Source organism: Heterodontus francisci, chromosome 2 (assembly GCF_036365525.1).
Source record: "Heterodontus francisci isolate sHetFra1 chromosome 2, sHetFra1.hap1, whole genome shotgun sequence".
Classification (NCBI taxonomy): domain Eukaryota; kingdom Metazoa; phylum Chordata; class Chondrichthyes; order Heterodontiformes; family Heterodontidae; genus Heterodontus; species Heterodontus francisci.
Window position 1 is genome coordinate 160,341,456 of NC_090372.1, and position 27,793 is coordinate 160,369,248.

At 44.9% G+C, this 27,793-nt stretch overlaps 1 protein-coding gene across 2 annotated transcripts in view; it reads right to left on the minus strand.

The window, feature by feature from the left end:
- The window catches only part of abcb4 (ATP-binding cassette, sub-family B (MDR/TAP), member 4), a 164,885-nt gene that overhangs the window by 37,957 nt on the left and 99,135 nt on the right, over positions 1-27,793 (minus strand). Inside the window, exons 18-21 of one of the 2 annotated variants that reach the window (XM_068012982.1) lie at positions 23,743-23,847; positions 22,050-22,127; positions 16,957-17,040; positions 15,576-15,779 (exon numbers count right to left, since the gene is read on the minus strand). In XM_068012982.1, the coding sequence (XP_067869083.1) occupies positions 15,576-15,779; positions 16,957-17,040; positions 22,050-22,127; positions 23,743-23,847 (471 nt within the window). The remainder of the gene's footprint in view (positions 1-15,575; positions 15,780-16,956; positions 17,041-22,049; positions 22,128-23,742; positions 23,848-27,793) is intronic. The other variant, XM_068012986.1, reaches the window with a different exon arrangement.

Consider the following 27,793-nt stretch of genomic DNA (forward strand, 5'->3'; position numbering starts at 1 on the left):
GGATGGTTTTAACTAGTTTGACAGGGGGATGGGAACCTGAGCGCAGCCTTAGATAGGACAATTTCAGGGCAGGGAACAGGAGGCAGAAAATTAGCGTGTGACTCTGAAAGACAGAAGAAGCAAAGGTTTGGCAGTGTGAAAGAGTATTTATTTAAATGCAAGGAGTATAGTAAATAAAGCCGATGAGCTGAGGGGACAGATAGACACATGGCAACACGATATCATTGCTAAAACGCAAACTTGACTTAAAGTGGGGCAAGAATGGCAGCTCAACATCCCTGGATATAGAGTTTTCAGGTGGGATAGAGAGGGAAATAAAAAAGGAGGGAGTGTAGCATTATTAATTAAGGAATCAATAACAGCTTTGAGGAGGGATGATATGCTAAATGAATCATCAAACAAGGCCAAATGGGTGGAGCTCAGAAAAGAAAAGGGGCAGCCACATTACTAGGAGTGCACTCTAGACTGCCAAATAGTGAGGGGGAGATAGAAGAGCAAATATGTAGGCAAATTTCTGAGTGCAAAAACTATAGGGCAATAACAGTTGGGGATTTCAACTACCCCAATATAAACTGGGATACAAACAGTGTGAAGGGCACAGAGGGGACAAAATTCTTGAGCTGCGTTCAAGAGAACTTTTTTTAGCCAGCACGTAACAAGCCCAACGAGAGGGGGCAAAATTCTAGATTTAGTCTTCAGTAATGAAGCTGGGCAAGTGGATGAAGTAACAGTGGGTGACCATTTTGGAGATAGTGAGCATAATACAGTTAGTTTTAGCATAATCATGGAAAAGGACCAAGATAAAACAAGAGCAAAGGTTCTAAATGGGGGAAGGCAAATTTTACAAAACTGAGGTGACCTGGCAAAAGTGGACTGGATACAGCTACTTGAAGGAAAAAGTCAGTGGCAAACCAGTGGGAGGCATTCAAAAGCGAGATACTACAGGCACAGTGTAGGCATGTCCCTACAAAGATAAAGGGTGGTACTGCCAAATCTTGAGACCCCTGGTTATCTGAAAGCTTACAGGGTAAGTTAAAGCAGAAAAAGAAAGCTTATGACGATCACAAACATCTTATTACTTTAGAAAAGTAAAGAGAGGACATGAAAAATTATTGGCAGGTAAAATCAAGGAAAACCCAAAGATGTTTTATCAGTATAATTAAGAGCAAGAGGATAACTAAGGAAAGGGTACAGCCTATCAGAGATGTACAAGGGAACTTATGCGTGGATGCAGAAGATGTGGGCAGGATTCTGAATGAGGTTTTTTGTCTCTGTCTTCACAAAAGAGAGAGTTAATGCAGACATTGTAGTTAAAGAGGAGGGTGCAATATTAGATACGATTAGCATAATGAGATAGGAAGCATTAGAATGTCTGACATCCTTGAGAGTGGATAAATCACCAGGACCAGATAGATTGCATCCCAGGCTGTTAAAGGAAGCCAGGGAGGAAATAACGGATGCACGGAGGATCATCTTCAAATCTTCACTAGATACAGACAAGGTACCAGATGATTGAAGGTCTGTGAACGTTGTACCATTGTTTAAAAAGGGTCGAGAGATAGGCCAAATAATAATAAACCAGTCAGTCTGACCTCGGTGGTGTCAGAATCTGTCAGAATCAATTCTGAGGGACACGACAAACTGCCACAGAAAGGCAGGGATTAATCAGGGATAGTCAGCATGGATTTGTTAGGAAAAGGTCATGTTTACTTGACTTAATTGAGTTTTTTGAGGAAGTAACAAGGAGGATTGATGAGGGAAGTGCAGTGGATGTGGTCTACATGGATTTTAGTAAGGCATTTGACAAGGTCCCACATGGCAGACTGGTCAGTAAAATGAAAGCCCATGGGATACAGGGGAATGTGGCAGGTTGGATCCAGAATTGGCTCAGGGTCAGGAAACAAAGGGTAGTAGTCGACGGATGTTTTTGCGAATGGAAAGCGTTTTCCAGTGGCATTCCACAGGGCTCAGTGTTGGGTCCTTTGCTGTTTGTGGTATAGATTAATGATTTGGACTTAGATGTGGGAGGCATGATTGGGAAATTTGCTGCTAACACAAAAATTGGCCGTGTAGTTAATAGTGAAGAGGATGGCCATAGACTCCAGAATTATATCAATAGTTTGGTTGAGTGGGCGGAAAAGTGGCAAATGGAATTCAATCCAGAGAAATGGGAGGTAATGCATTTGGGGAGGGCAAATAAAGTGAGGGAATGCACAATAAACGGGAGGTATAGAATACAAAAGCAGGGATGTAATGCTGGAACTGTATAAAATGCTGGTTAGGCCATAGCTGGAATATTGCATACAGTTCTGGTCACCACATTACAGGAAGGACATAATTGCTCTGGAGAGAGTGCAGAGGAGACTTACAAGAATGTTGCAAGGGTCTGAAAGTTGCAGCTATGAGGAAAGATTGGATCGGCTAGGGTTGTTTTCCTTGGAACGGAGGAGTCATTGAGTCATAGAGTCAAGAAACAGACCCTTTGGCCCATCATGTCTGTGCCGGCCATCAAGCACCTACCTATTCTAATCCCATTTTCCAGCACTTGGCCTGTAGCCTTGTATGCTATGGCGTTTCAAGTGCTCATCTAAATACTTCTTAAATGTTGTGATGGTTCCTGCCTCTACCACCTCTTCAGGCAGTGTGTTCCAGATTCCAACCACCCTCTGGGTGAAAAACTTTTCCTCAAATCCCCTATAAACCTCCTGCCCCTTACCTTAAATCAATGCCCCCTGGTTATTGACCCCTCCGCTAAGGGAAAAAGTTTTTTCCTATCTAATCTATCAATGGCCCTCATAATATTGTATACCTCAATCATGTTCCCCCTCAGCCTTCTCTGCTCTAAGGAAAACAAGCCTAGCCCTTTCAGTCTCTCTTCATAGCTGAAACGCTCCAGCCCAGGCAACATCCTGGTGAATCTCCTCTGCACCCTCTCCAGTGCAATCACATCCTTCCTATAGTGTGGTACCCAGAACCTGTACACAGTACTCCAGCTGCAGCCTAACTAATGTTTTATACAGCTCCATCATAACCTCACTGCTCTTATATTCTATGCCTTGGCTAATAAAGGCAAGTATCCTATATGCCTTCCTAACCACCTTATCTACCTGTGCTGCTACCTTCAGTGATCTAAGGAGGCTGAGGGGAGACTTAATTGAGGTGTACAAAATTATGAGGGGCCGAGATAGAGTAGACAGGAAGGACCTGTTTCCCCAGGCGGGGAGGTTAGTTACCAGGGGACACAGATTTAAGGTGATTGATAGAAGGATTAGAGGGGACATGAGAAAAAACGTTTTCACCCAGAGAGCGGTGGTTGTCTGGAATTCACTGCCAGGAACAGTGGCTGAGGCAGAAACTCTCAATTCTTTTAAAAGGTACCTGGATATGCACCTGAAGTACTGTAATCTGTAAGGCTATGGATCAGGTGCTGGAAGGTGGGATTAGATTGGGTGGCTAGTTTTTTCGGCTGGCATGGACACGATGGGCTGAATGGCCTCCTTCTGTGCAGTAATTTTACTATGGTTCTGTGTGTGCAGCCATGATGCTGGCGTGTATGCACATGGCTTCCTCCATCGAGAGACTGGCGATCCTCATGGACAGCCATATCAAGCATACCACCCAATGGATGCCTGAGATGTACGCGGACCTGCATACCATTGCCACCTACATGAGCTCTGTGCAGTAATGGCTGGGTGAGAGGGGACAAGACTCCTGCAGCCATTGCCAGGTTCTCAGACTCCTCAAATGGGAAATGAGGGCCATGTGCCCTGAAAGCGTGGAGGAGCGGCTATCTGCAATATCCAAGGGCTCCTCTCAGGGCACTCCTGGTGTGGATAGCAGGTCCTCAGCCCCTCTGACAGGGACACCAGCGCCTCACAAAGCCATGGAGAGAGAGGGGAATCCTGCACCTATGGAGGAGGACCTCAATATGCTGGGGTCCTCCAGGCCTCAGGCAACCACAGAAGAATTGCCACAGTCATCGAAAGCCACAGATCAAAAAGGTCAGCAGGCTGCTTGCACTTCAGCTGACAGTGCTGGGGGAAGAATCACATAGCAGCACCCACAAATGGGTGAAAAAGTCCACCAAGCTGCACTTAGGTTACCCGGATTTATATCTTGAAATTAGATGTCACCTTGCTGTGTATGTGTCTTATATTAATTGCGAAATTGGGTACCACTGAAAGAATCCTTTACTTCTTTAAAACACTACAGGGCCATTAACAGTTCACTGGCTACCACAAAGGCTGTCACAGGAAGGACCACACTAGATGAGGTCAATGCATTTCCCATGCTGTTGCATCATGTGATCTCAGCTCCAGGAAAATGGTAAGGGCAATCAAGGAAATGACAACAGGTCTTCAGAATGTGAAGCATTTATTGGACAGCTCTTATCAAAGTCACAAATAACATCCCATGTGACTGTGACAAAGGTAAATTTACTCTCATCCTTCTCGACCTGCCTGCAGCCTCACAAAAAACAGATTATCTGGTCATTATTACATTGCTGTTTGCGGGAGTTTGCTGTGTGCACACTGGCTGCTTTGTTTCCTGCATTACACCAGTGACTATACTTAAAAAATACTTCATTGACTGTAAAGCGCTTTGAGATGCCTGGTGGTCATGAAAGGTACTATGCAAATACAAGACTTCCTTTCTCTTTCAATGACAAGGTTGACCACACCATCCTCTTCCAACGACTCTCCATTGTCGTCCAGCTGGGTGGGACTTTTCTCATCAGGTTCCATTCTTATCTATCTAAACGTAGCCAGAGAATCACTTACTATAGCTTCTCTTCCCACTCCTGAACCACTACCTCTAGTGCCTCCAAGGACTTATCCTTGACCCCCTCTTTCTCATCTACATGCTGCTCCTCGGCAACATTATCCGGAAGCACAGCATTAGCTCGTACATGTATGCTGACAACACTCAGCTCTACCTTGCCACCAGCTCTCTCAACTCCTCCACTGTTGCTATCAGACTGCTTATCCGACATCCAATACTGGAGAAGCAAACATTTCCTCCAATTAAATATTGGGAAATCTGAATCCATCACTTTTAGTTCCCATTGCAAACTCCGGCCCCTAGCTACTGACTCTATCCCTCTCCCTGGAAACATTCTAATATTAAGCCAGTCTGTTCGCAACCTTGGTGCCACATTTGACCCCGTGTCGAGGTTCCGACCTCATATTTGTGCCATCACTATGACCGCCTATTTCCACCTCTGTAACATTGCTTGACTTCGCCCCTGTCTCAGCTCATCTGTTGCTGAAACCCTCATTCATGCCTTTGTTACCTCTTAATTTACAATTCCAAAGCACTCCTGGCTGGTGTCTCACATTCTACCCTCTGTAAACTTGGTCATCCAAAACTCTGCCGCCTATGTCTTAACTCGCACCAAGTCCCATTCCCCGTCAAGCAATGCCTTGATTTTAAAATTATCATCCTTGTTTTCAAATCGTTCTATTACCTCGCCCCTCCCCATCTCTGTAATCACCTCCAGCCTCACAACCCTCCGAGATATCTGTGCTCTGTAATTCTCGCCTCTTGAGCATCCATTTGTGGCTGCACCTTCAGTTGCCTAGACTCCATGTTCTGAAATATCCTCCCTCCACCTCTCCACCTCACTTTCTTCCTTTAAGACACTCCTTAAAACCTAACTCTTTGACCAAGCTTTTGGTCATCTGACCTGATATCTCCCTTTGTGGCTTGGTGTCATACTTTGTTTTATAAAACTCCTGTAAGCACCTTGGAAAGTTTCATTGCGGTAAAGACGCGAAAGAAATATGTTATTGTTGTTGATTGACTGGGTGTGTAACTAAGCCTCGTGTGAAACATGCCTGTATTAGCACAACACGAGCCTCCCTTACGCTTTTCCCATCGCGCCTTGTCTGCTGTCCCTCGGGATCTTCAACCTGTTGAGCCAAGTCACCATCTTCCTTCATATCCTCATCCTCGGAAGAGGCATCGTGCTCCAGGATGTCCTAATAGTTCAAAGCTTCTCCCCTCAGTAGCGCCAGGTTGTGTACAGCAGATACACAAGACCCTTGCTGGGTATATTGTAGGGCTACAGCAGATCTAGCCAGGCATCGGAACTGCATCTTCGGAAGGTCTGTGGCCTGCTCGATGGTCACTCAAGTTGTCCCATGGCAGCTGTTGTATCTCTCCTCTGCATCTGTGGTTGGGTTCCTCACAGGTGTAAGTAGCCATCTCTTTAGTGGATAGCCCTCATCACCCAGTACCCATCCTTGAAGGCACATGGGAAGCCTGAGAAGGTCTGGCACTTTGGATTGCCTTAGTATTGAGGCATCGTGGTAGCTTCTTGGGAACCTTGCACGCACTTGAAGGATCCATTTAGTGGTCTCAGACATTGAGTTAGTGGAAGCCTATCATGTTGATGAAGGCTGCTTCCTGGTTTGTGGAAGCCTTGATGGCCACATGCATGTAGTCGAAGAATCCAGTGATGGCCCTGAATCCTAAAGCCCACTCAGCTTGACTGTCCCAATCAGTATGAAAGTGCACGTACTGGCCAGCCCTCTTGAACATGGCAGTGGTGATCACCTTGATGCAGTGATGAACCAGAGACCGGGAGATTCCACAGATATCTCCAGAAGAACCCTGCAATTATTCTGAGGTGTAGAAATTTAGCACCACAGTGATCTTCAACGGAACAGGTATTGGGTGCTGACCCCTTCCCATGGGGCTCTACTGATCCGCCATCATCGCACAGAGCTCGGTGACCACCTCCCGGAGAGGTGCAGTCTTCGGCGACACTGCTGCTTCAAAATTTGCAGGAAGTTGAGTCTCTGATGGTAGACCCTCCTTGGTGGATATTGTCTTCTGCGGACAAGAGGCTGGTTATGTGCCCCCCTCCTCCCTGCCCCCTTCCAGGTGCCCCTTTGGTTGCTGCTGCCCAGCTGCCTGTGGCTGTATCCCTCTCTGATGTTCCTCCTCAATGGAGGTCTCAAAGTCTGAGTAAATGAAGCCCAGAGCGGCACTCAATTCTCTGGGCCTCCCTCCCTACCTTGCTCTCTACATACAAGTGCCAAGTCAGACAGGATATTCACGCAGCATGCCCCCGCTATACTCGGCAAGTTTGTCCTTGCTTCTGATTGCTAGTTCCACTGTCCACTCAGTTCTACCCTCCCTGCCAAGCCACACTAGCATTCGCAATGGCTGCTGACTGCAGCCAACAGTGACCTCCTGCTAAGCCGCCTCCTTTTTCAGCTGGGGAGACTCTTAAGTTCCACTGTTCCCATGCACCTGTCGTAAAATTAGGAAACCCAGGTAAAATCACTGTTAATTGCCTCTTTAATAGGCTTAATTGCCATCCTGCTGCATTCCAGCATGACCGCCTCCCACCAGCCCAGCCGCCTTTGGTAACATCTGGCTGTGACATAAAGGTGCAGGATTCTCTCCCGATGCAGTTTGCCACCATTTTATCACTCCTCCCGCCTCCCAGCCCATCTTCAATGGGCTGGTAAAATTCAGCTCTACTTCTATCAAATGACTATGTTAACCTTGACCTGGATGTCTAGGAAACTATACAAAAATTCTTTCTTGGTGGACCAAAAAAGCAGCAGCATCTATGGTGATTTTTGCAATAGGTTATTCCATTATTCCAACATAGCATAAGGCACTGCCCAATATCACAAGGCTTGATTTTAGTATTCATCCGGCATACTAATGTTATTTGAGGTAAAAGGGAAACTTCATTGATGACTGCTGCGAGACCAGAGTTGCCATCTTCATTCCTCGCAAATCTCAGAACAGCTGCTGAGTAGAATTACAAAGCATGTTCTTCACCAGAATTAATCTTGAGCACAATATTGGATGCTTGAGCAAACATTCCATTGTTGGGAGCCCTTTAGCTCTCTGGGGCTTCCTTGGAGATCTCCATGAAGTTGCAAATACTTCAAAGTGCACTGTGGTTGTGTGCAGAGTTGTCAGAAATGCACTGCTATGGACTCTGAGACAACGCTTGTAACGTGCTCTGCACATTTTCAAAAGATATCTTTGAAAGCATTTGTTCATTCCTTCTGAAGGCATGTCCAGTGAGGTATCAATCACTGGTCCAGCCAGCTGGAGAAGCCTAGTGTTGATATTACAGTCAGCTGCTTCCTATTCCTCCTCTGCAACCTCTTCTTGTTCTTCCTCATTTGTGATTTTAATATTCACCTGGTACTCCTTCAAATTCACTATCTAAATGCCTGGAGGTGCAAGTGTCAGCACCTGCACTAAGTAGAATGTGTGATGCAGCATTATATGAACTGCTAAGTTCTTTTTAACAATTCTTCACTGTAGAAAACTCCTGAACAGTGGCTCTCAAAGTGTGGCCCTCCAGGTGGTCTGTGGGCTTGTCCTAAATGCAAGCGAACAGGCCAGAACCTTCAATGCCACCACTCATGTGACTTCACACAACTAGACCAGCTCTTGAGTGCTCAGCACAAAGTTGTCATAAGTGGAAGCAGCAACAATGTAGTTTTATAAGCAAGATTTATATTGTTGTCACAACATACGACTGCGAGATTGGATTTTCAATACTTGTGGGGCTGGAAACAAAGAAGAAAAACAGGGTGAAAGTGGAGCCCAAATGAGACTGAAGCTCTCCAGCCTGGAACCAGACATCACCGCATTAGTGTCCCATCAAAAGCAGTGCCATTTTTCGCATTAATTCGAATGACTTTTTTTTTGCGGTGGCAAGTGGAAGTGGGGGAAGTAGGCCCAGTAGATGGGCTGTGGGGTCTTCTGCCCCACCTAAGTGGTCCTTAGATGTAAAAATTTGAGAACCACTGCTCCGTTAGGAGGAGAAAAGGTAAATATGTTACAATGGTGTCAGGAGAAAACTGCCTTGTAATAGAAGTTCTTTATATATTATATATTATATATATATTATATAGAGATGTTTTCCTGGGCCTATGCATTGGTTCGCATGTGTGAGCCAAACATTGAGCAATCTGAAAGGTTGGAGCACATGCCTACAAAAGGAAGCGGCTGATTTTTCTCTTTTAATTTAAATGGAGAAAATAATGGGGAAGTTCCTTTTTCCAGGCATCTGATTCCACAATGCCATGGTACTCTGCAAAGTATGCTTATATGTGAGTGAATGTAACAATGAGATTAATAAAAGGAGGATGCTTTCTGAGTTGTGTTCCCATGCCTTCAAACATTCCATTCCCTTTGGAACAAAATATTGCCAGTACCTTCTCCTTGATTCTGAATAGGTGCTTCAAGTTGCAAGATCTGTTCCATCCAAGTTCTCTCCCAACAGCTATATGCTGCTTTCTCCTGATATTCTATTCCACATTAGAAAAAGTGGGGTAGACTCCCACTTGGGCTGCCCAGCATAAGGCACCTTTAAACACCAAAGATCCTTTTTTGTTGCACTTTCTGACCTCCAAGGCATCATTTCGTTTTTTTTTTATTCATTCATGGGATGTGGGCGATTCTGGCCAGGCCAGCATTTATTGCCCGTCCCTAATTTCCCTTGAGAAGGTGGTGGTGAGCTGCCTTCTTGAACCGCTGCAGTCCATGTGGGATAGGTATACCCACATTGCTGTTAGGAAGGGAGTTCCAGGAGTTTGACCCAGCGACAGTAAAGGAATGGCGATAAAGCTCCAAGTCAGGATGGTGTGTGACTTGGAGGGGAACTTGCAGGTGGTAGTGTTCCCATGTATTTGCTGCCCTTGTCCTTCTAGTTGGTAGAGGTCGCAGGTTTGGAAGGTGCTGTTCAGCCATTATTTTCTCCAGTAGTTGGTGCAGCTATCTTCTCCTTTAATGTTGCCTTTTATGAGCTGATAGTGTGCCACATTCCTGTCACCCAGCAATCACCCACTATACTATGCTCCCTGCATCCATGACACATGCGAGAGAGCTTATTAGCACTGGTAGGAGAAGCTAATTTCATAGGATTTGCCCTCTGCATTTCCACAGAGCCAATTTGAACCTTCTTGATCCTCCAAGAGCCGGGGTACCAGCACAGCATGGGAAACCCAGAAATCGTGGCCCCTCCTGCACCCTGTGGAGTTTTAAATTCAATGTGCATGTGACGTCACTGACAAATTCCCTACCTGGAAGCCAGCCGAATTGAACAGGCTTGGCTTCCAGTCAGGCTGGGAGGTGTGCGAAGAAGGCTGCAGGCAAGGGAGGCCTGGGCTCTATCTGGGGTGGGGTGGGGGTGGGGTGGGTGGTGGATGATGGAGGGCTGGGGAATGACGATCCCAGGGGTGGGGCGGAGGCGGTCACAGATTAGAGTCCTGCAAGAAGGGGGGGGGGGGGGGGGGGGGGTGGTAGAGATCTGAGGCCTGGTGGGAGAGATGAGATAGGAGGCCTTAGGGGAGGGATAGGAGGCCAGAAGCCTCAGTGGGAAGGAGGGGATCAGAAGCCTCAGTAGGTAGGGGGTGGAGTGGGGATCAGAGTCCTCGGAGTAGAAATCAGTAAAGGGTGAGGGGGTGTCCAACTGCGGGGCAGGCGGGGGTGGGGCAGGGGTGGGAGGGGTTGGCTAGGTAGGCATGCTGGATCCAGCAGGTAAATGGAAAGGCACTCACTTCTAGAACCAGCAGCACCCTGCCTTAGTTTAGCCTATGGGTTTCAAATGGTGAATACAAATGAGGCAAGCTGCCTCATTATAATATTTAAAGTGCCAACTTGTCTCCTGGGAGAGGGTTGGTCGCCCACCTGACCCCCGCCCCACCTCCATTAAAGCCAAAAGCGGGCACGTTGAAATCAGGATTTTTTTTTTACATTTTAACCACCACCCCCCCCCTCAAACTGGCCCAAACGCACCAGTTTTGAGGTTAAAATTCCCACTCAGTTTGTTTTTGTGCATTAGCGTAAAAACAATTGCAACAGTCTCCTGTGATTTACTGAGAACATTTATCCTCAAGAAACAACAGTTATTTACAGCTCTTGCTAAAACAGCAAACATCTTAGAGTGTTTTTCAGAATTTAAAACCAAACATCCCATAGCACATCGAGCTTATACTCCTCCCAAACAGAAGATTCCCCCTATAGGTTTCAGGTTACCCATCCAAGGAAATTTGCTCAAGCTGTCCCCATGACTTTTAAGAAACAAATGATCATGATGAAGTTTACTGAGTAAATTCTCCTTATTATAATAATTTTTGTAATTATAATAATTCTTGTAAACATGAACTTTATTAAATGTTCTCCTTGTATAGAGAAATCCTTCAATGAATAACTTTATTGAGTGAACGTGAAAGCTAATTTGCTGCAAGTTTAGAGTCCAAAATGTTAGGTCAAAGATTATGTGGGGAGAGTGAAAGAGGCTTATTTCTTCTTAACATTCTGCATTTTAACCAGAAGCGGAGGAGCAGAAAAAGAGCAAAAATAAGAAACTCGTTTGGTGAATGACCATGCAGTAAAACATTGCCTTGGCTCTTGTATGGCATTGTATTCCCCAATGGGATATTAATCAGTTCTCAGCTGGATAAGCTCAGAAAAAAAACAGTGCTTTCAGTCTTTCATCTATTCTTGAGCAGAGGAACTTCCTGCCAACCTGAGTTACAGGAGAAGCCTTAGAATCGTAAAGGAAACCAAAGTTTTGGTTTTAGCTTCCTTTGACAGGACACCAGCATCAGAATAGCAAGATGTTTACATGGGTCATGCACAACTGTAGCTAATAGTAAGGTTGTGAACCTATTCAAAGGAATTTTAAATTTGTAGCTGATGGTATCGCAGTTGCTAGACATCATGGGGGTCATTTTCACCTCCAAATATGAAGTTAGAATTTGAACAAGTTCAAACCCAAACGCAAGTTGCATCAAACCCACCCTCCACCTGCCGGATGAAGGGTGGGCCACCAATGCGCTCTCAGGAGATGGGTCAGCCTTTGAAAACTTTTAATAAAGCTCCATGCTGCTATTTTAACAAGGGGCTAGATTTTATAGAGGTCTCAATGTCGGGATCCGTAGCAAGGGTTTTGGGGGGGGGGGGGGGGGGGGTGGCGGGGGGGCATGAAGATTGCCCCGGATGAGGCCTACCACGGACCTCGACGCTGGCAGGGCCTATCCCGATACTGCTGGCAGCAGCGAGGCCTTATGACAGCCCCTCCGCCACTCAGCAACGGGACTGTAATTTAAATATTCAAAATCATTAACTTACCTGAGTTAATGACATTCCCGTTGCCTCCTGAAGTGCCGCTGCGATCTTCATCCCGGTGGCCGGCACTGCTGCGCCTTCGGATCCCCATCTGGGGAAAAGAGGCGCAACACCTGTGGGAAGGGAGGGCAGGGGAGGAGGTAACTTTGTCAGCGCGGAGGGTGGAGGGGGGAAGCAGGGTCAAACTATTCTGATTGGTGAAGGGGATGGCGGGCAGTTAAAAGTTTGCCAACTTTGTGGGGGGTGGAGAAGGTCAGGTACACAAGGTAACTATTCTTGAGGGGGGGGAAAGAGGGCAAGGAATGAGTATTGTTAATGGGGGAGGGTGGGAGAGGGGCTGGAAATATGTACGTAATTTTTAAAATCAGTTTTATTACATTTAATTTAAATGTTTAAAGAAAAAGTGCAAGGGCTGGAAACCCTTTAAAAAATGGCACCGATGCCTGCGCAGTGGCGCCGGACGCCCTTGCCGCGGACGGCTCGCCTGCCTCTTCCATGTCATCTGGCAGGGTTGGGGGGAGGGGAGTCCGCCCCAGCCATGTAAATGAGCCGCCGCATATATCGCGGTGCCTCCGTGGAGTAAAACCCACCCGTGTGGGCCGCCATCATTTACGGCCGCCGCCGATAACATAAAATTCAGCCTAAGGTTTCTAATTTCAACTACTGTTGTCCGGGCTTCCCTTGCCTCAGAAAACCCAGCAACGAAAACGAACAGTTAACTGCCTTTACAGTACAGCTTGTTGGCCAGGAGAAGCAAGAGTGTTTCCTCCAAGCCCAACAAGGTACCATCGATCTCTGAGCCCATGCGATTACCGACCTGATCCCCGCACCCCACCCTCACCATCGTCACCCTACCCACCCCCCGATGACATGTTCAACCTTACCCCCCCACCCCACCTCTGCAATCTCCGACCCCTGATCTCCTCTGCAAAACCCCACACCGACACTTGCTCTCCTCCCTGAACTCCCCCTCCTCAAAAATCACCACCCTTTTCCTCTCCCCATCACCATTAAACCTACCTGCTTTTCAGCCCACAGCTTTTCCCACATGACAGGCTGCTAGACTGTCAATCAGTCTGGTTGTTAGGTGAGGAACCTGTAAGAACCTGAGATACACCTCTCCTCCCTCTCACCCTGAATGTGTGCCTTACTAAATACTGGAGCCCATGAGTTTATTTCCAGACCTGCAGAGTGCACAGGTAAAGCATCCAACAGATATAGTGGCACAGTGGCGCTATGGTTAGCACCGCAGCCTCACAGCTCCAGCAATCTGGGTTCAGTTCTAGGTACTGCCTGTGTGGAGTTTGCAAGTTCTCCCTGTGACTGCCTGGGTTTCTGCCGGGTGCTCTGGTTTCCTCCCACAGATAGGTAAATTGGCCATTGTAAATTACCCCTACTGTAGGTAGGTGGTAGGAGAATGAAGGGGATGTGGTAGGGAATATGGAATTAATGTAGGATTAGTATAAATGGGTGGTTGTTGGTCGGCACAGACTCAGTGGGCCGAAGGGCCTGTTTCAGTGCTGTATCTCTAAATAAATAAACTAAAGAAATAAATAAATTGCATTAGCACCAATGCACCTGTTATAAGTGGTGGGGACTTACTGTATTTGTTTTGCTACATCATTATCAAGATAAATCTGAAGCATTTGCAACAATCTTCAGCCAGAAGTGTGAAGTTGATGATCCATCTCGGCCTCCTCCTGAAGTCCCCAGCATCACAGATGCTAGTCTTCAGCCAATTCGATTCACTCCACGTAATATCAAGAAATGACTGAAGGCACTGGATACTGCAAAGGCTATGGCCCCTGACAATATCCCGGCAATAGTACTGAAGACCTGTGCTCCAGAACTTGCCGCCCCTAGCCAAGCTGTTTCAGTACAGCTACAATACTGGCATCTACCCGTCAATGTGGAAAATTGCCCAGGTATGTCCTGTACGCAAAAAGCAGGACAAGTCCAAACCGGCCAATTACCACCCCATCAGTCTACTCTCAATCATCAGTAAAGTGATGGAAGGTGTCATCAAAAGTGCCATCAAGCGGCACTTGCTTAGCAATAACCTGCTCAGTGACGCTCAGTTTGGGTTCCGCCAGAGCCACTCAGTTCCTGACCTCATTACAGCCTTGGTTCAAATGTGGAGAAAAGAGCTGAACTCAAGAGGTGAGGTGAGAGTGACTGCCCTTGACATCAAGGCAACATTTGACCGAGTATGGCATCAAGGAGCCCTAGCAAAACTGAAGTCAATAGGAATCAGGGGGAAAACTCTCTGCTGCTTAGCGCAAAGGAAGATGGTTGTGGTTGTTGGAGACCAATCATCTGAGCTCCAGGACATCACTGCAGGAGTTCCTCAGGGTAATGTCCTAGGTCCAACCATCTTCAGCTGCTTTATCAATGACCTTCTTTCAATCAAAAGATCAGAAGTGGGGATTTCGCTGATTATTGCACAATGTTCAGCATCATTCCCGATTCCTCAGATACTGAAGCAGTCCGTGTAGAAATGCAGCAAGATCTGGACAAGATCTGGGCTGATAAGTGGCAAGTAAGATTCGTGCCACACAAGTGCCGGGCAATGACTATCTCCAACAAGAGAGAATCTAACCATCTCCCCTTGACACTCAATGGCATTACGATCACTGAATCCCCCACTATCAACATCCTAGGGTCTACCATTGACCAGAAACTAAACTGGAGTAGCCATATAAATACCAAGGCTACAAGAGCAGGTCAGAGACTAGGAATATTGAGGCGGGTAATTCGCCTCCTGACTCCCCAATGCCTGTCCACCATCTACAAGGCACAAGTCAGGATGGAATACTCTCCACTTGCCTGGATGGCTGCAGCTTCAACAACACTCAAGAAGCTTGACACCATCCAGGAAAAAGCAGCCCGCTTGATTGGCACCCCATCCACAAACATTCACTCCCTCCACCACCGACGCAAAGTGGCAGCAATGTGTACCATCTACAAGATGCACTGCAGCAACGCACCAAGGCTCCTTAGGCAGCACCTTCCAAACCCACGACCTCTACCAACTAGAAGGACAAGGGCAGCAAATGCATGGGAACACCACCACCTGCAAGTTCCCCTCCAAGTCACACACCATCCTGACTTGGAACTATATCGCCATTCCTTCACTGTCACTGGGTCAAAATCCTGGAATTCGCTTCCCAACAGCACTTTGGATGTACCTACCCCACATGGACTGCAATGGTTCAAGGCAGCTCACCACCACCTTCTCAAGGGCAATTAAAGATGGGCAATAAATGCTGGCCTAGCCAGTGATGCCCACATCCCATGAATGAATTTAAAAAAAATCTTGTTGCCCTGCCAGACACCCACACCCCCAGCCACCCAAATTTCTATCCCCTCCATAAGATATGAAGATAAAGACTTGGATTATATCTACAAGTTCAAATTAAAATGCCATCAAATGCCAGTCCCCTTTCAAAATCACCCACCTTTCCAGCATTCTCCAGTTCTTCCTTGTCCTTGCTGGCGTGTCCAGTGAGCATTCTCATCTGTATCAATCCTGATATTGCCAGGATCGGCACAATGGCTAAGATCAATAGTGTCAGCTGCCAGCCATAGACGAAAGCAATAGTAATTGCACATCCTAGGTTAGCTACGTTCTGTGCAATCAAACCAAGTCTGACACCAGTAGCCTACAGTAAAGACAAGAATGCAGGAAGTTGTTCATTGAACATCAACAAGATGAAAAAAATTCTTTCAATGCTTCTATTTAGGTTAACTGCCCAAATTTTGACCAACTTTTTATAGCATTCTGGCAACTAGCTTTATGGTTTATTAGGGAGTTGATGTGCATTGTTTACAGACTGCTTTGGTTGAGCTGAAGTAAATTGAAAATACAGCTACATTAAACTTTACATCTATATGAAACTCCTGTAAGGCACTCAGTCTCTTGGTAGTGAATCAGGAACTGCACAAGCAGCAATATTAATATCCTGCAAAATATCTTTATATGCATCGGCTACTTTCAATACTAAAGAAATTAATCCTCTACCCTAACTAGAACAATAAATTGGAGTATTTGTCAGTGAGATATGATTAATGAATTAAGATATTTCGATAAGAGGGAAGCCACTTAGGACAGAGATGGGGAGAAATTTCTTTGCTCAGAGGGTTGTGAATCTTTGGAATTCTCTATCCCAGAGGGCTGTGGAAGCTCAGTCACTGAGTATGTTTAAAGTAGAGATTGACAGATTTCTAAATACAAATGACATAAGGGGATATGGGGATAGTGTGGGAAAAAGACATTGAAGTGGATGATCAGCCATGATTGTATTGGATGGCGGGGCAGGTTTGATGGACTGAATGACCTACTCCTGCTCCTATGTTCCTAACTACTTCTTCAGATATTTAAAATGTGTTTAATTACTATGTAATAGTTATCTAAAAGATTATGCCACTTTCCCTTCAAATATTTACATTGGCAATATCTGATCATCTAATTACACAGCATTTGATATTTCCAAATGTTTTTTCTAATTAGCAACAGGATTCTGTCGAAGCCTTCATCTCTTAAATTACTGATTTAATGTGATATTCATTTGATTGGAGAACTAACGCGAAAATGTTTTTCTCCTTCAAATACATGGAGAAAAATTGAAGGGATCTGGAGAAAGAGCAAGGGACTAACTGGATTGCTCTAGGAAAGAGCCAGCGCAGACTCGATGGGCCACATGGCCTCCTTCTGTGTTGTACTATTCTATGATTCTAACATTATCTTCAGAATAATTCAGTTAGATTTCATCACAATTTTTGACTCCTGTGATGGATATGGATGGTGAAAACCAGCAGCCAACTCCTGTAGATACGTACCCCCTTAACTTGATTTGCATCAGTAGCAAGTCTGGTAGTCAATGCTCCAGTGTTGTTTTTAGAATCATCAAACCAGCTAACATCCTAAAAGAAATACAGACATAAATGAACTGGTTATATTATGCACTTCGGATGAGAAAAGGCCACCAGACTTCCATGCATTCACCCAACTTTTTGGCGGGGCTTGACTTGTTTGCAATTTATTTTGGAGTATTACTTGTTAGAATGTTAAATAAAAAAAGTTTGTTAAATGCTGAATGGATATTGAATTTTAATAAATTCTGAAGACCAACTCAAACATTTGCTGGAGTCACTTCAGTAAATTGTAGTGAGTGCACCTCATAATAAATGTCAATTAACTATTTTCTAATAAATTATTCCTACAGAAATTACCCCCTTTATTTGCAATTAGTGCAGAATCAGATTCATGTCCCAGTAAATTGGTAAATCAGGCCACTTTGGTGAACATGTCAAATCTTTCCTGACAGACTAGGGAATTCATACAAACTATTCAATGGCATCGTTGGTACACCAATTAGTCTGAGAGTTATTGGTCATCCCCTTTCCAGCCCAGTAATTATCTATTGGCTCCCCTGACCCCATTCCCACTAAACTGCTGACCACCCAACTTCTTTTCTTGGTCCTCATACTAGGTGTTACGACTGAGGTAGGAGGAGTGCACTGTTTTTTTCTAGTTCAACTTCTCCACAGGTCACAACAGATATTTAAATGTTTACCCAGTTATCGATACGGTCAATCATAGACGCTACTCTTTATCCCAGAATAAAATACACTAGGTTTAACAGACAACAAAATGATCAGTTTATTATAAAACAAGACAACCAGTAACGATGCAAAGCATTAACACACAGATTTCAATATGAAAGTTCCCTTTTTACCTTAGCCCCTCTGCTGTCTTTGCTTGTCTAATATCCAGTCTTGGACAAGCTGCAATTTCCTCCAATTAAATATTATTAAATTTGGAGGCATCATCTTTGGACCCTATCACAAGAGTCATGTGGTTACCACCAATTCCAACCCTCTTCCCAGCCACTGTCTCAGGTTGAACTAGACTGTTCACAACCTCTACATCCTATTGAACCTCAAGCTGAGCTTCTAATCTCATACCCTATCAGAAAAAAAATCTAATTTCACTCTGTAATACGCCCTACCTCTGCCCCTCTCAGCTGATCTGCTGTTGAAACTCTCATTTATGCCTTTGTTACCTCCAAATTCAACTATTTAATTGCTCTACTCGCCAACTTTCCAACTCTGTTGTTCTTATCCTCTCCCATACAAAGTCCCACTCACGAATCACTTCTGCCCTTCCAGACCTATATTGGTTTGATTTAAAACATTCTTAAATTCCTTCACGGTTTTGCCCTTCTCTGACTTTGTAAAAATCCCCGAGGCCTACAAACCCTCTATAAATCTCTATTCCTCTGAATCCAATGAACGCTACATCCACACAATAGTTTGGCATTTGTATAAGGTAAAAATTGGCTCACGAGCCTCATTATTTTTGACTAAGTTTCAGTAGCAAGAAAACAAGCGTTAATTCAGGATATTCCCAGTTCTCATTGATGTTAGTAGAGACATAGATATGACAATTAACATTTCACTGTTTGGGTGAGGGTAGTGGCAGGTGGCACAGGAAATTTTGGTGTGGAGTGAGAATTAACATAACTCATATGGCATAATTTCTTGAAATTTCTGAACTAGAATAATGGTGTACGATGTAGATGCACCATCATTGTGGCACACATTTTCAAGAAATTCTGGGTCACTAAATCATGTTGCTTTTATGTGGAGATCTCTATATTTAACACTTATTCCAATGCCAAAAAATGCGGCACAGTGGTGCAGTGGTTAGCATTGCAGCCTCACAGCTCCAGCGACCTGGGTTCAATTCTGGGTACTGCCTGTGTGGAGTTTGCAAGTTCTCCCTGTGTCTGCGTGGGTTTCCTCCGGGTGCTCCGGTTTCCTCCCACAAGCCAAAAGACTTGCAGATTGGTAGGTAAATTGGCCGTTATAAATTGCCCCTAGTATAGGTAGGTGGTAGGGAAATATAGGGACAGGTGGGGATGTGGTAGGAATATGGGATTAGTGTAGGATTAGTATAAATGGGTGGTTGATGGTCGGCACAGACTCGGTGGGCCGAAGGGCCTGTTTAAGTGCAGTATCTCTAAACATAAACATTTTGGCATGTGCTCTTCTGGGCAGTGGATGAATTATTCAATTCAGTACTTTAAGCTTGTAAAGGGAAGAATGCAAAAAGTATCAAAGTGTAACTTGGCAAATTAAGCTACAATATTCAATTTCACAATTACTGGAAAACTGGTCTTTGGAACCAGCTTCGAGCAATCGAAGAACAAATTTAGGTGATTTTGAGTTCCATTTCTAGTGTTAAGTTAGTTAGAGCAAAGGTGTATTTGTAATTTTTGATTTGATATAACAAAATTCAAACTAAAAAGCTAATCTACTATAGATGTATGAAAAAAACGTCATTTAATCATTGAGAAAAGAGAGAAGAGCAAGAAAATAAGAGTGGGAGGCAAAGAAGAATTACGACTTATTAAAACTTTGTCGCTTTTTTATTAGAGTCTGAGTTTTATTAACAGTATCATCATCTGCAGTTAACCCGCGGGCACGTTTTTACGTTTTGGGTGGGGACCTCGACGCTGGGGTGCTGACCCTGCACTGAGTCGGGTGCAGTCACCTGACATCAATTTTGCCTGTGTCATGCTAGACCCCCACCTGCCAAGAATGAGGCATATTAATTTTGTCATATGAACATTGATTTTAAACTGTTGCTGGAGCGAAGAAATTACTTGCTATACAAATCCTCCATGGCTGGAAAAAACATTTGCATACTAACAGACAGTGCTTGGAGGGATAATGGGGCTATTCCCTGCTTCAATTTAATCCACAATGGACTTTAAGCACCAAGTATTGTGCGTAAGACGAGTCATTCCAGGGTCGGCTAAGACAAGAGAATCCACAAACAGACGTGGTCAGACCAGCTAGTCACATGACTAACCTGCTTGGCTCCCTGAGTTTTTTCTGAATTATACAAAGCTTGAACTCGAAAAGACTGTTTGCTCCTGGAGTGAGAGGACCTCGCCTGTCTGCTCCCATCTCTTTCTCACAAGCCTCTGGACCTACTGAGGACATACGAACTTCAAGAGAGAAACTCCTACATCGAACAAGGCTCAAGAAGAATACTGGGCCCAACAAAAAGCAAGACCTACCTACAAATCAAGGACTTTACAGCAAGTTCAAAGAACAGTAACCAAAACCATCTTCAGATATTGCCTCAAACGTTTCCACTTTATTTCTTCTACTCTTTTCTGTCTCTATTTGTATGTGTGTATCGCGTATGCATGCTAGCTTGGGCACGTCGCGTATCCATAGGCGTTAACTGAATTAGAGTTTAAGTTTCATAAAGTTCAACTTTTCTTCTTTAAATCCAAGAAAATCTGTTTGGTTAGTTTCTTTGCCTTATAATTGGAAATTAGTGAACAAGGATTCACTAACGTGGAGCTAAAAAAACAGTGTGTTTAAAATTAAACCCTGTTACGGTAAGACCAGGTGAAGGCTGAGAGGGAACCCTAGACCCCTTTCTCACCGGGTCATAACACCTGAATTGGCCAATTAGTGGCCATAAAGCGCTCTTGCCATCCAATTTTAGATGGCAGGTGGGCTCTCCAAGCTGGAGGGCCAATAGGGGGGCCTCCATCATGGAAGAAGCTACAGCCTGCCATTGCAGGTAAGGGAGAAAGAGGGCAGCTCCATCCTGGGGCAATTCTTAGCACTTCTAAAACTTTTGAAGTAAAATAATGGCCCCAGCTGCTGGGCCACCATTGTGCAAAGGGGCCTCAAAGGCATCCTGGAGCGCTGGTTAGGCATTCCGCCCCTGACCTGGCCTTGCTCAAAATGAATCGGGGTGGGTGATGGTGCTCACCTGCCTTTTGTTCCCGTCCCCATATCGAGGAGAGAATTCTGACCCACAACTTGGACTTATACGGTGCCTTATCATCCCAGAGTAGTTCACAATCAATGGATGACTAAGGTTAGAGCATTTTTAGCATTACAGTGTGTAAGCTAAAATCTCAGTCACCTGAGAGAGAACAGAAATTCATTGGAACTGCCAGCAACTAAGATATTAGCTGTAAAATAGTTACAAACATAATGGGCTGCATTTTACCAGCCCTCGGTGTTGTGGGTCGTGGCGGAGAGGCCCGTAAAATACTTGCGGGAGCGGCGCGCCACAGCCCATGACGGCGAGAAGGCCCCGCTGGATATTAGCGGTGGCGGCAAGGCCTCGGTGTGGCCCCCCTGCCGTTTGGCAGCAGGGCCTTCATTAAAATTTTTAAATGAGGTTAATTAAAATGTAGATGGGGCTTGCCTGACATCCCACGCTGATTTTACGGCCACCGGCTGCAACTTGTGCGCCTTCGGAACTCCGTACGGATTTCTGAGGCGAGGTATTGATTGGGAGGTGGGAGGAATATAATTTTCAGGGCAGGGGGGAGGAGTGGGGAAACCTATTCCTATTAGTTGTTGGGATGATGTGAAGGGGTTGAGGGCCAAAGATGAAGTTCGGGGGGATAGTTCAGAATTTCAAAAAGTGTCTTTTTGAGGATAGATCAATTTATGTATTGAGTACTCAATGGAGGGGGTGGGAGAGGAGATTCAAAGTTAAATTAAACTTTTATTGACATTTTTATCAAACCGGCACCTTTAAATATTTAAATCTCTCCTGAAGGGCTTAAAGCTCTTTAAAAATGGAGGCGGCGCCTGGGTGGTGGTGCTAGACACTGTTGCCGGGGACGCGGCAGCCACTCCCTCTATGTCATCAGGGGTGGCAGCTCCGCCCCCTCTCGGCGGTTGCACTTCTGTGCCATCTGATAAAATTCAACCCATTATTACTGATTTAACTGAATCCAACGATGACTATTAAAGCTATTTTTCGCTATATAGGCGTTAGTTGAGTAGAATGCAAATATAACTACATAAATTTGTAAAGTTTTTAATTATACATTGCAAAATAATAAAGAAACAAAACCAAGTAATTAATATATGGTTCTTACCTGTCGCATCATTGCCTTAAAAGCTCCGTATCGTAGTCTCATTGTCAGTTGCTCACCAGATTTGCCAAATGTGAAACCCTAAAAAGATTGTAAAGCGATATAATGTAATGGAATTACATTATGAAAGATAGCATAACCACCCAAATAAATTTTGCAATAGAGTTAAAATAATGTAGAGTTTTTATTGAATAAATGTTCCATACAAAGAAGTGGACTGAGCATCCAAGTTTTGGAACTTGAATACAGAAGTGTAGAACTTCCTTTTGGTAAAGTTCAGGAACATACACTTTGTACTTTATTTCTGTCTGTGCTATTTTTAGGCATTATCCTAAGTGGTTCATAGCTGTAAACAAAAAAGGCACTGTTATGCCTAGTAAAGACTTATATTCCTAACTTTTATATGAACTTTATTCAATGTGGACCCTTTGAAATTAACTTCTCCTTTAAAAAAGTGGACAATGTGCTGTCAAGGTAGCTGCCAAAGGTTAGATGACCCGGCCTGTGTATTCAAAAACTGCCTCACTGTCTTGAAAGGGCAAAACAATACATTCCAGACTAAGAGGGGTAAACTACACCCAACCTGAAACTATCAAGAGATAATCCTGAATTGAATCGGTTTCTTCTAATTCAAAGATGTGAAGTAGCCACATCATAACAGAATAGTACCCATTCAGACGTCAATAGATAACCATGGATTCCACATCCTGGTCCATTGTGTGGTCACAGCAGGGGAGAACGCCATGTGTCAACTAACAAAACTGCTAATGTGATAGATTTTGACCTTGAAAAGTAGCCCTCTGGAGAGAGAGGAGAGATCACAGCAACATCACAGAAAGCAATACAGCCAGGGGCTATGGAAGGATCCAGTCAGGCAAGAAGAACATAGAACAGTACAGCACAGTACAGGCCCTTCGGCCCACGATGTTGCGCCGAACCTTTAACCTACTCTAAGATCAAACTACCTACATACCCTTCATACTACTATCATCCATGTACCTATCCAAGAGTCGCTTAAATGTCCTTAATGCATCTGCTTCTACTACCACCGCTGGCAGTGAAGCAGCACTGCTGCTAATTCTACACTTCAACTTGCGGCAGCAGAGAATGAAAAGCGACCACCATCTCCAGTCTGAAGTTTTAACCACCAGAAAATCTATAGCACCTCATCTTTGTGGGTCCCGGAGGAGCACTTCTGCCCACAAAAATAATTCAACAATTACCTTTGCGATTCTTCTGTGTTGCATTGCCCATGGAACAGGTCAGAGTAGACACTGCATAGGATTTGCCATAAACGACCTCAAAGAGGCATTCAAGGTCCTATTTATGTCATAGGACACTGATTTCCATATTAAAAAGGAGCCTATCACCTGAAACAGGAGGGCAGCATTGGACAACCGGTGGTAGGTCCCTTTCAAAAAGGAACTGGCTGCATCTCCAGTACGAATGGGGTGGTAGGGCTAATAATGCCATTTTGAGGACGTTATTGCTCCATTAACATCAGGCAAAAACAATGCAAATTCACCGCATGACTCTTCATTGCTGTGAGCATGTATGGTTTTCCTTAATAACAAACTATATAAGGCATGAGCCAAGTGGGTTTTGCTCCTGCAATGCCATCTGAAGCTCTCAGTCGGATTACTGCAATGGTCTCCGTTCAGCATCCTGTTTATTCACAGATTTCATGCAACCTTACCTGGAGAAAAAATGTGATGAAGGAGATACCTCCAAGTGCTAGGAATAACAGGGAAAATAATGTGCTCTCGCGACGCATAGCAACTTTGTCCACCTGAGCAAACACCTGTGTCGGGTAAAAGAAATACAATTCAATGGTGATTATTACATAACAACAAATTTAGTACATTTACTATTGCAAGACAAGAAACAAATCACTCATGATTGATGTAAAAATAAACAACACTTACTTTGTTAGGAAATTCATTTTGGCTTAGATAATAGGGTAAATTTGCACCTTGCTGCCTGAATGCAAAAGAGGTATTGCAGATCTGCCATCCATTGTAGAAACTAATTGCATTAAAATCAACTGAGATACAAATTGAGCTGTTGCTGTAACAGGTGGCCAAGTGCTATGCCAGTCTTATGCCCGGGTGGCAAGCTATCTCATTCAATGTAGGAAAAAAATCCTCTATCTCCCCACACACAGGAAAAAATCAGCAGGGAGAAGAAAATCCCAAAAAGTGTGCGTGCGAGAACACAGCCCTGTTTCATGCCACTCAGGATAGGAAAGGCTCCTCTGAAGAAGGAATTTTCCTCCACACAAGATCAGGTGGCAGGTTGTTCAACCTTGCCCGTCTAAGAGCGAAGTCCAAAGTACGGAAAGTCCTCATCAGGGAACTCCTCTTTGCTGACGATGCTGCTTTAACATCTCACACTGAAGAGTGCCTGCAGAGTCTCATCGACAGGTTTGCGGCTGCCTGCAATGAATTTGGCCTAACCATCAGCCTCAAGAAAATGAACATCATGGGGCAGGATGTCAGAAATGCTCCATCCATCAATATTGGCGACCACATTCTGGAAGTGGTTCAAGAGTTCACCTACCTAGGCTCAACTATCACTAGTAACCTGTCTCTCGATGCAGAAATTAACAAGTGCATGGGAAAGGCTTCCACTGCTATATCCAGACTGGCCAAGAGAGTGTGGGAAAATGGCGCACTGACACGGAGCACAAAAGTCCGAGTGTATCAAGCCTGTGTCCTCAGTACCTTGCTCTATGGCAGCGAGGCCTGGACAACGTATGTCAGCCAAGAGCGACGTCTCAATTCATTCCATCTTCGCTGCCTCCGGAGAATACTTGGCATCAGGTGGCAGGACCGTATCTCCAACACAGAAGTCCTCGAGGCGGCCAACATCCCCAGCTTATGCACACTACTGAGTCAGCAGCGCTTGAGATGGCTTGGCCATGTGAGCCGCATGGAAGATGGCAGGATCCCCAAAGACACATTGTACAGCGAGCTCACCACTGGTATCAGACCCACCGGCCGTCCACGTCTCCGCTTTAAAGATGTGACATGAAGTCCTGTGACATTGATCACAAGTCGTGGGAGTCAGTTGCCAGCGTTCGCCAGAGCTGGCGGGCAGCCATAAAGACGGGGCTAAAGTGTGGTGAGTCGAAGAGACTTAGTAGTTGGCAGGAAAAAAGACAGAGGCACAAGGGGAGAGCCAACTGTGCAACAGCCCCGACAAACAAATTTCTCTGCAGCACCTGTGGAAGAGCCGGTCACTCTAGAATTGGCCTTTATAGCCACTCCAGGCGCTGCTTCACAAACCACTGACTACCTCCAGGGGCGTATCCATTGTCTCTTGAGATAAGGAGGCAAAAGAATAGAATAGGGGAGATAATGAATGCTGTTGTGAAGACTTCTTTTTCAATTTTGCGAAACATAACAGAAAAACTTTATAAATCATACATACAATGCTGCTATGGTGTTAGCCATAGCTCAGTGGTAGCACACTTCCCCTGAGTGAGAAGCTTTTGGATTCAAGTGTCAGTCCAGCATCTTGAGTACATAATCTAGGCCAGTGGTTCTCAAACTTTCATCCGCAGACCACTAAGACTGGGCTAAAGACCCTGTGGACCACCTACCTGTCCTACCTCACCTTCTTTCACTTGCCACCTCAAAAAAATTCAGCAGAATTAATGGGAACTTATGGAAGCTAGAAATATTTTGCTGCTTTTTCACTACTAAATGTAATAAATTTATGTGCATTTTTTAATCATAAATAAATTAATTCATGCCAGAAAGAAAAGTACAGACATTTTCATATTGTAAACATTAATGTTACAAAAGAACATGCTTATTTGAAATATTCTAATATGCTGTAAAATCATCACAATAATTTTCTTCTGAGAAACGAATTATACATCTATATTAATCAAACAAAATCAACTGTAACATAAATCTTGCATACAAAACTGCATTGTTTTTCCTCACTCATGCCATGCATGCAGGAGTCAGTCTAGTTTTGTGATGTCATGCCTGCGGTGGGGAGGACCGTTCTGGCCTGTTCTCTCGCATGGCCCCCTCGTGGCGTTATGTGCCAGTACTTTGGACTAGCTCGCGGACCACTTGGAGGGCCCTCGCGGACAACCAGTGATCCACGGACCACACTTTGAGAATCACTGATCTAGGCTGACACTTGAGTGCATTATGGAAGATGTGTACATTGTTAGAGATGCTGCCTTTGGATGAGATGTTCAACCAAGGCCTCGTGTGTCCTTTTCAGGTATACGTACAAGATCATATGGCACGACTGGAAGAAGAGCAATAGGAGTTCTCCTAGTATTCTGCCCAAACTAAGGCAGCTATTAGATCAGCTCAAAGGTTATTGGAAAAAAGGATAGTGGGCAACTCTGGTATTAATAGGAAAATCTTCTTCAACTATGTCAAAAATCAGAAGACCAAAGACTCTACTGGGCCACTGAATGATGCTCAAGGACAGGGTATAGCAGAAATAATAAAATATTTTATATTGGTCTTTCCTGTTGAAAATGATGGTCAACTGGCAGCATTACGTGGTGCTGTTAACATTAAAATTATTAAATTTAAGATGGAATGACAATATCATCTTTGAAAAAAAAACCTTAAAAAATCATGGTCAGCAGCCTGATCCATCAACTCAAGCATCCTTAAGGGAATAGGACAGGTGCTACGTGAGCCTCTTGCCCAACAGCATGTTAGAGTCTAGAACTGTTCCCCTAGATTAGAAGAATGCTAATGTAGTTTCAATTTTTAAAAAGGGTGATAAGGCAGAAGCGGTTAATCGAAGACCGACTAGCTTGACTGCATCAATAATTAAGATGCTCAAAGGAACCATTAGCATTTCCCTATCCGACCACTTAGAGAAGGCCTTATCAGAAATACCCAACACAACATCTGGAAAAGAAGGGCGTGAATTATGAATTTTTTTGAAGAACTCACTAGTTTTGTGGATATGGATAAGCCGGTGGACATTGTTTACCTGGACTTTCAGAAAGCTTTTGATGAGGTGCCACACCAGAGGCTTCTCTATAAAAGGTAGAATCTTGTGGAATTAGTGGTAAATCAGAGGGGAAAAGTAGCATGGTGGTTTATGTTAATGACTAGTCTTCCAGAGGCCTGGACTAATTATCCTGAGACATGGCGCTGAATTTTTACTGACTTGACCTGCAAGCAGCGGTTGGTCAGAAAGTCGGGGGCGGGGTGCTGCGGTAACACGTAATTCAGGATTCGCTCACACGCTGTGGAACTTTAACCACGGCATGTCAGTGATACCACTGATCAGTTCCCCGTCCAGAGGCATAGCCTGACTGACAGGCTGGGCCTTCGGTCCGGCAAGGAGATGGTTAGTGACGGCTGTAGCTGCGGGTAGGCCCATGCTGGGGATAGGGGTTGGGGGCTGGTCAACTGGAGGGAGGAGTGCAATCGGGAGGAGGGTTTGACTGGAGAGGGGTGATGAGGTGGGGGGTGGCAGTCAGAGGGGGTGCGATCAGGAGTGGAGGGGGGGGGGGGGGAGGAGCAGGCGGTGATCAGAGTAGGGCTGATTAGGGGGTGCTGGTTGTTGTTTGGGTGGAGTGATCATGGGAGGAAGGCCAGAGGCCTTGTCGTGGTGGGGAATCAGAAGTCGGGCTGGGGGTGGCGCATTGGGCCTCTTGGGGAGGAGGGTGCTGAGGCAAGGTTAGAGGCCTCATGGTGGGGTAGGGGGAATCGACCTTGGTCGGGTGGTGGATCAGGGCCTGGGTGGGATGG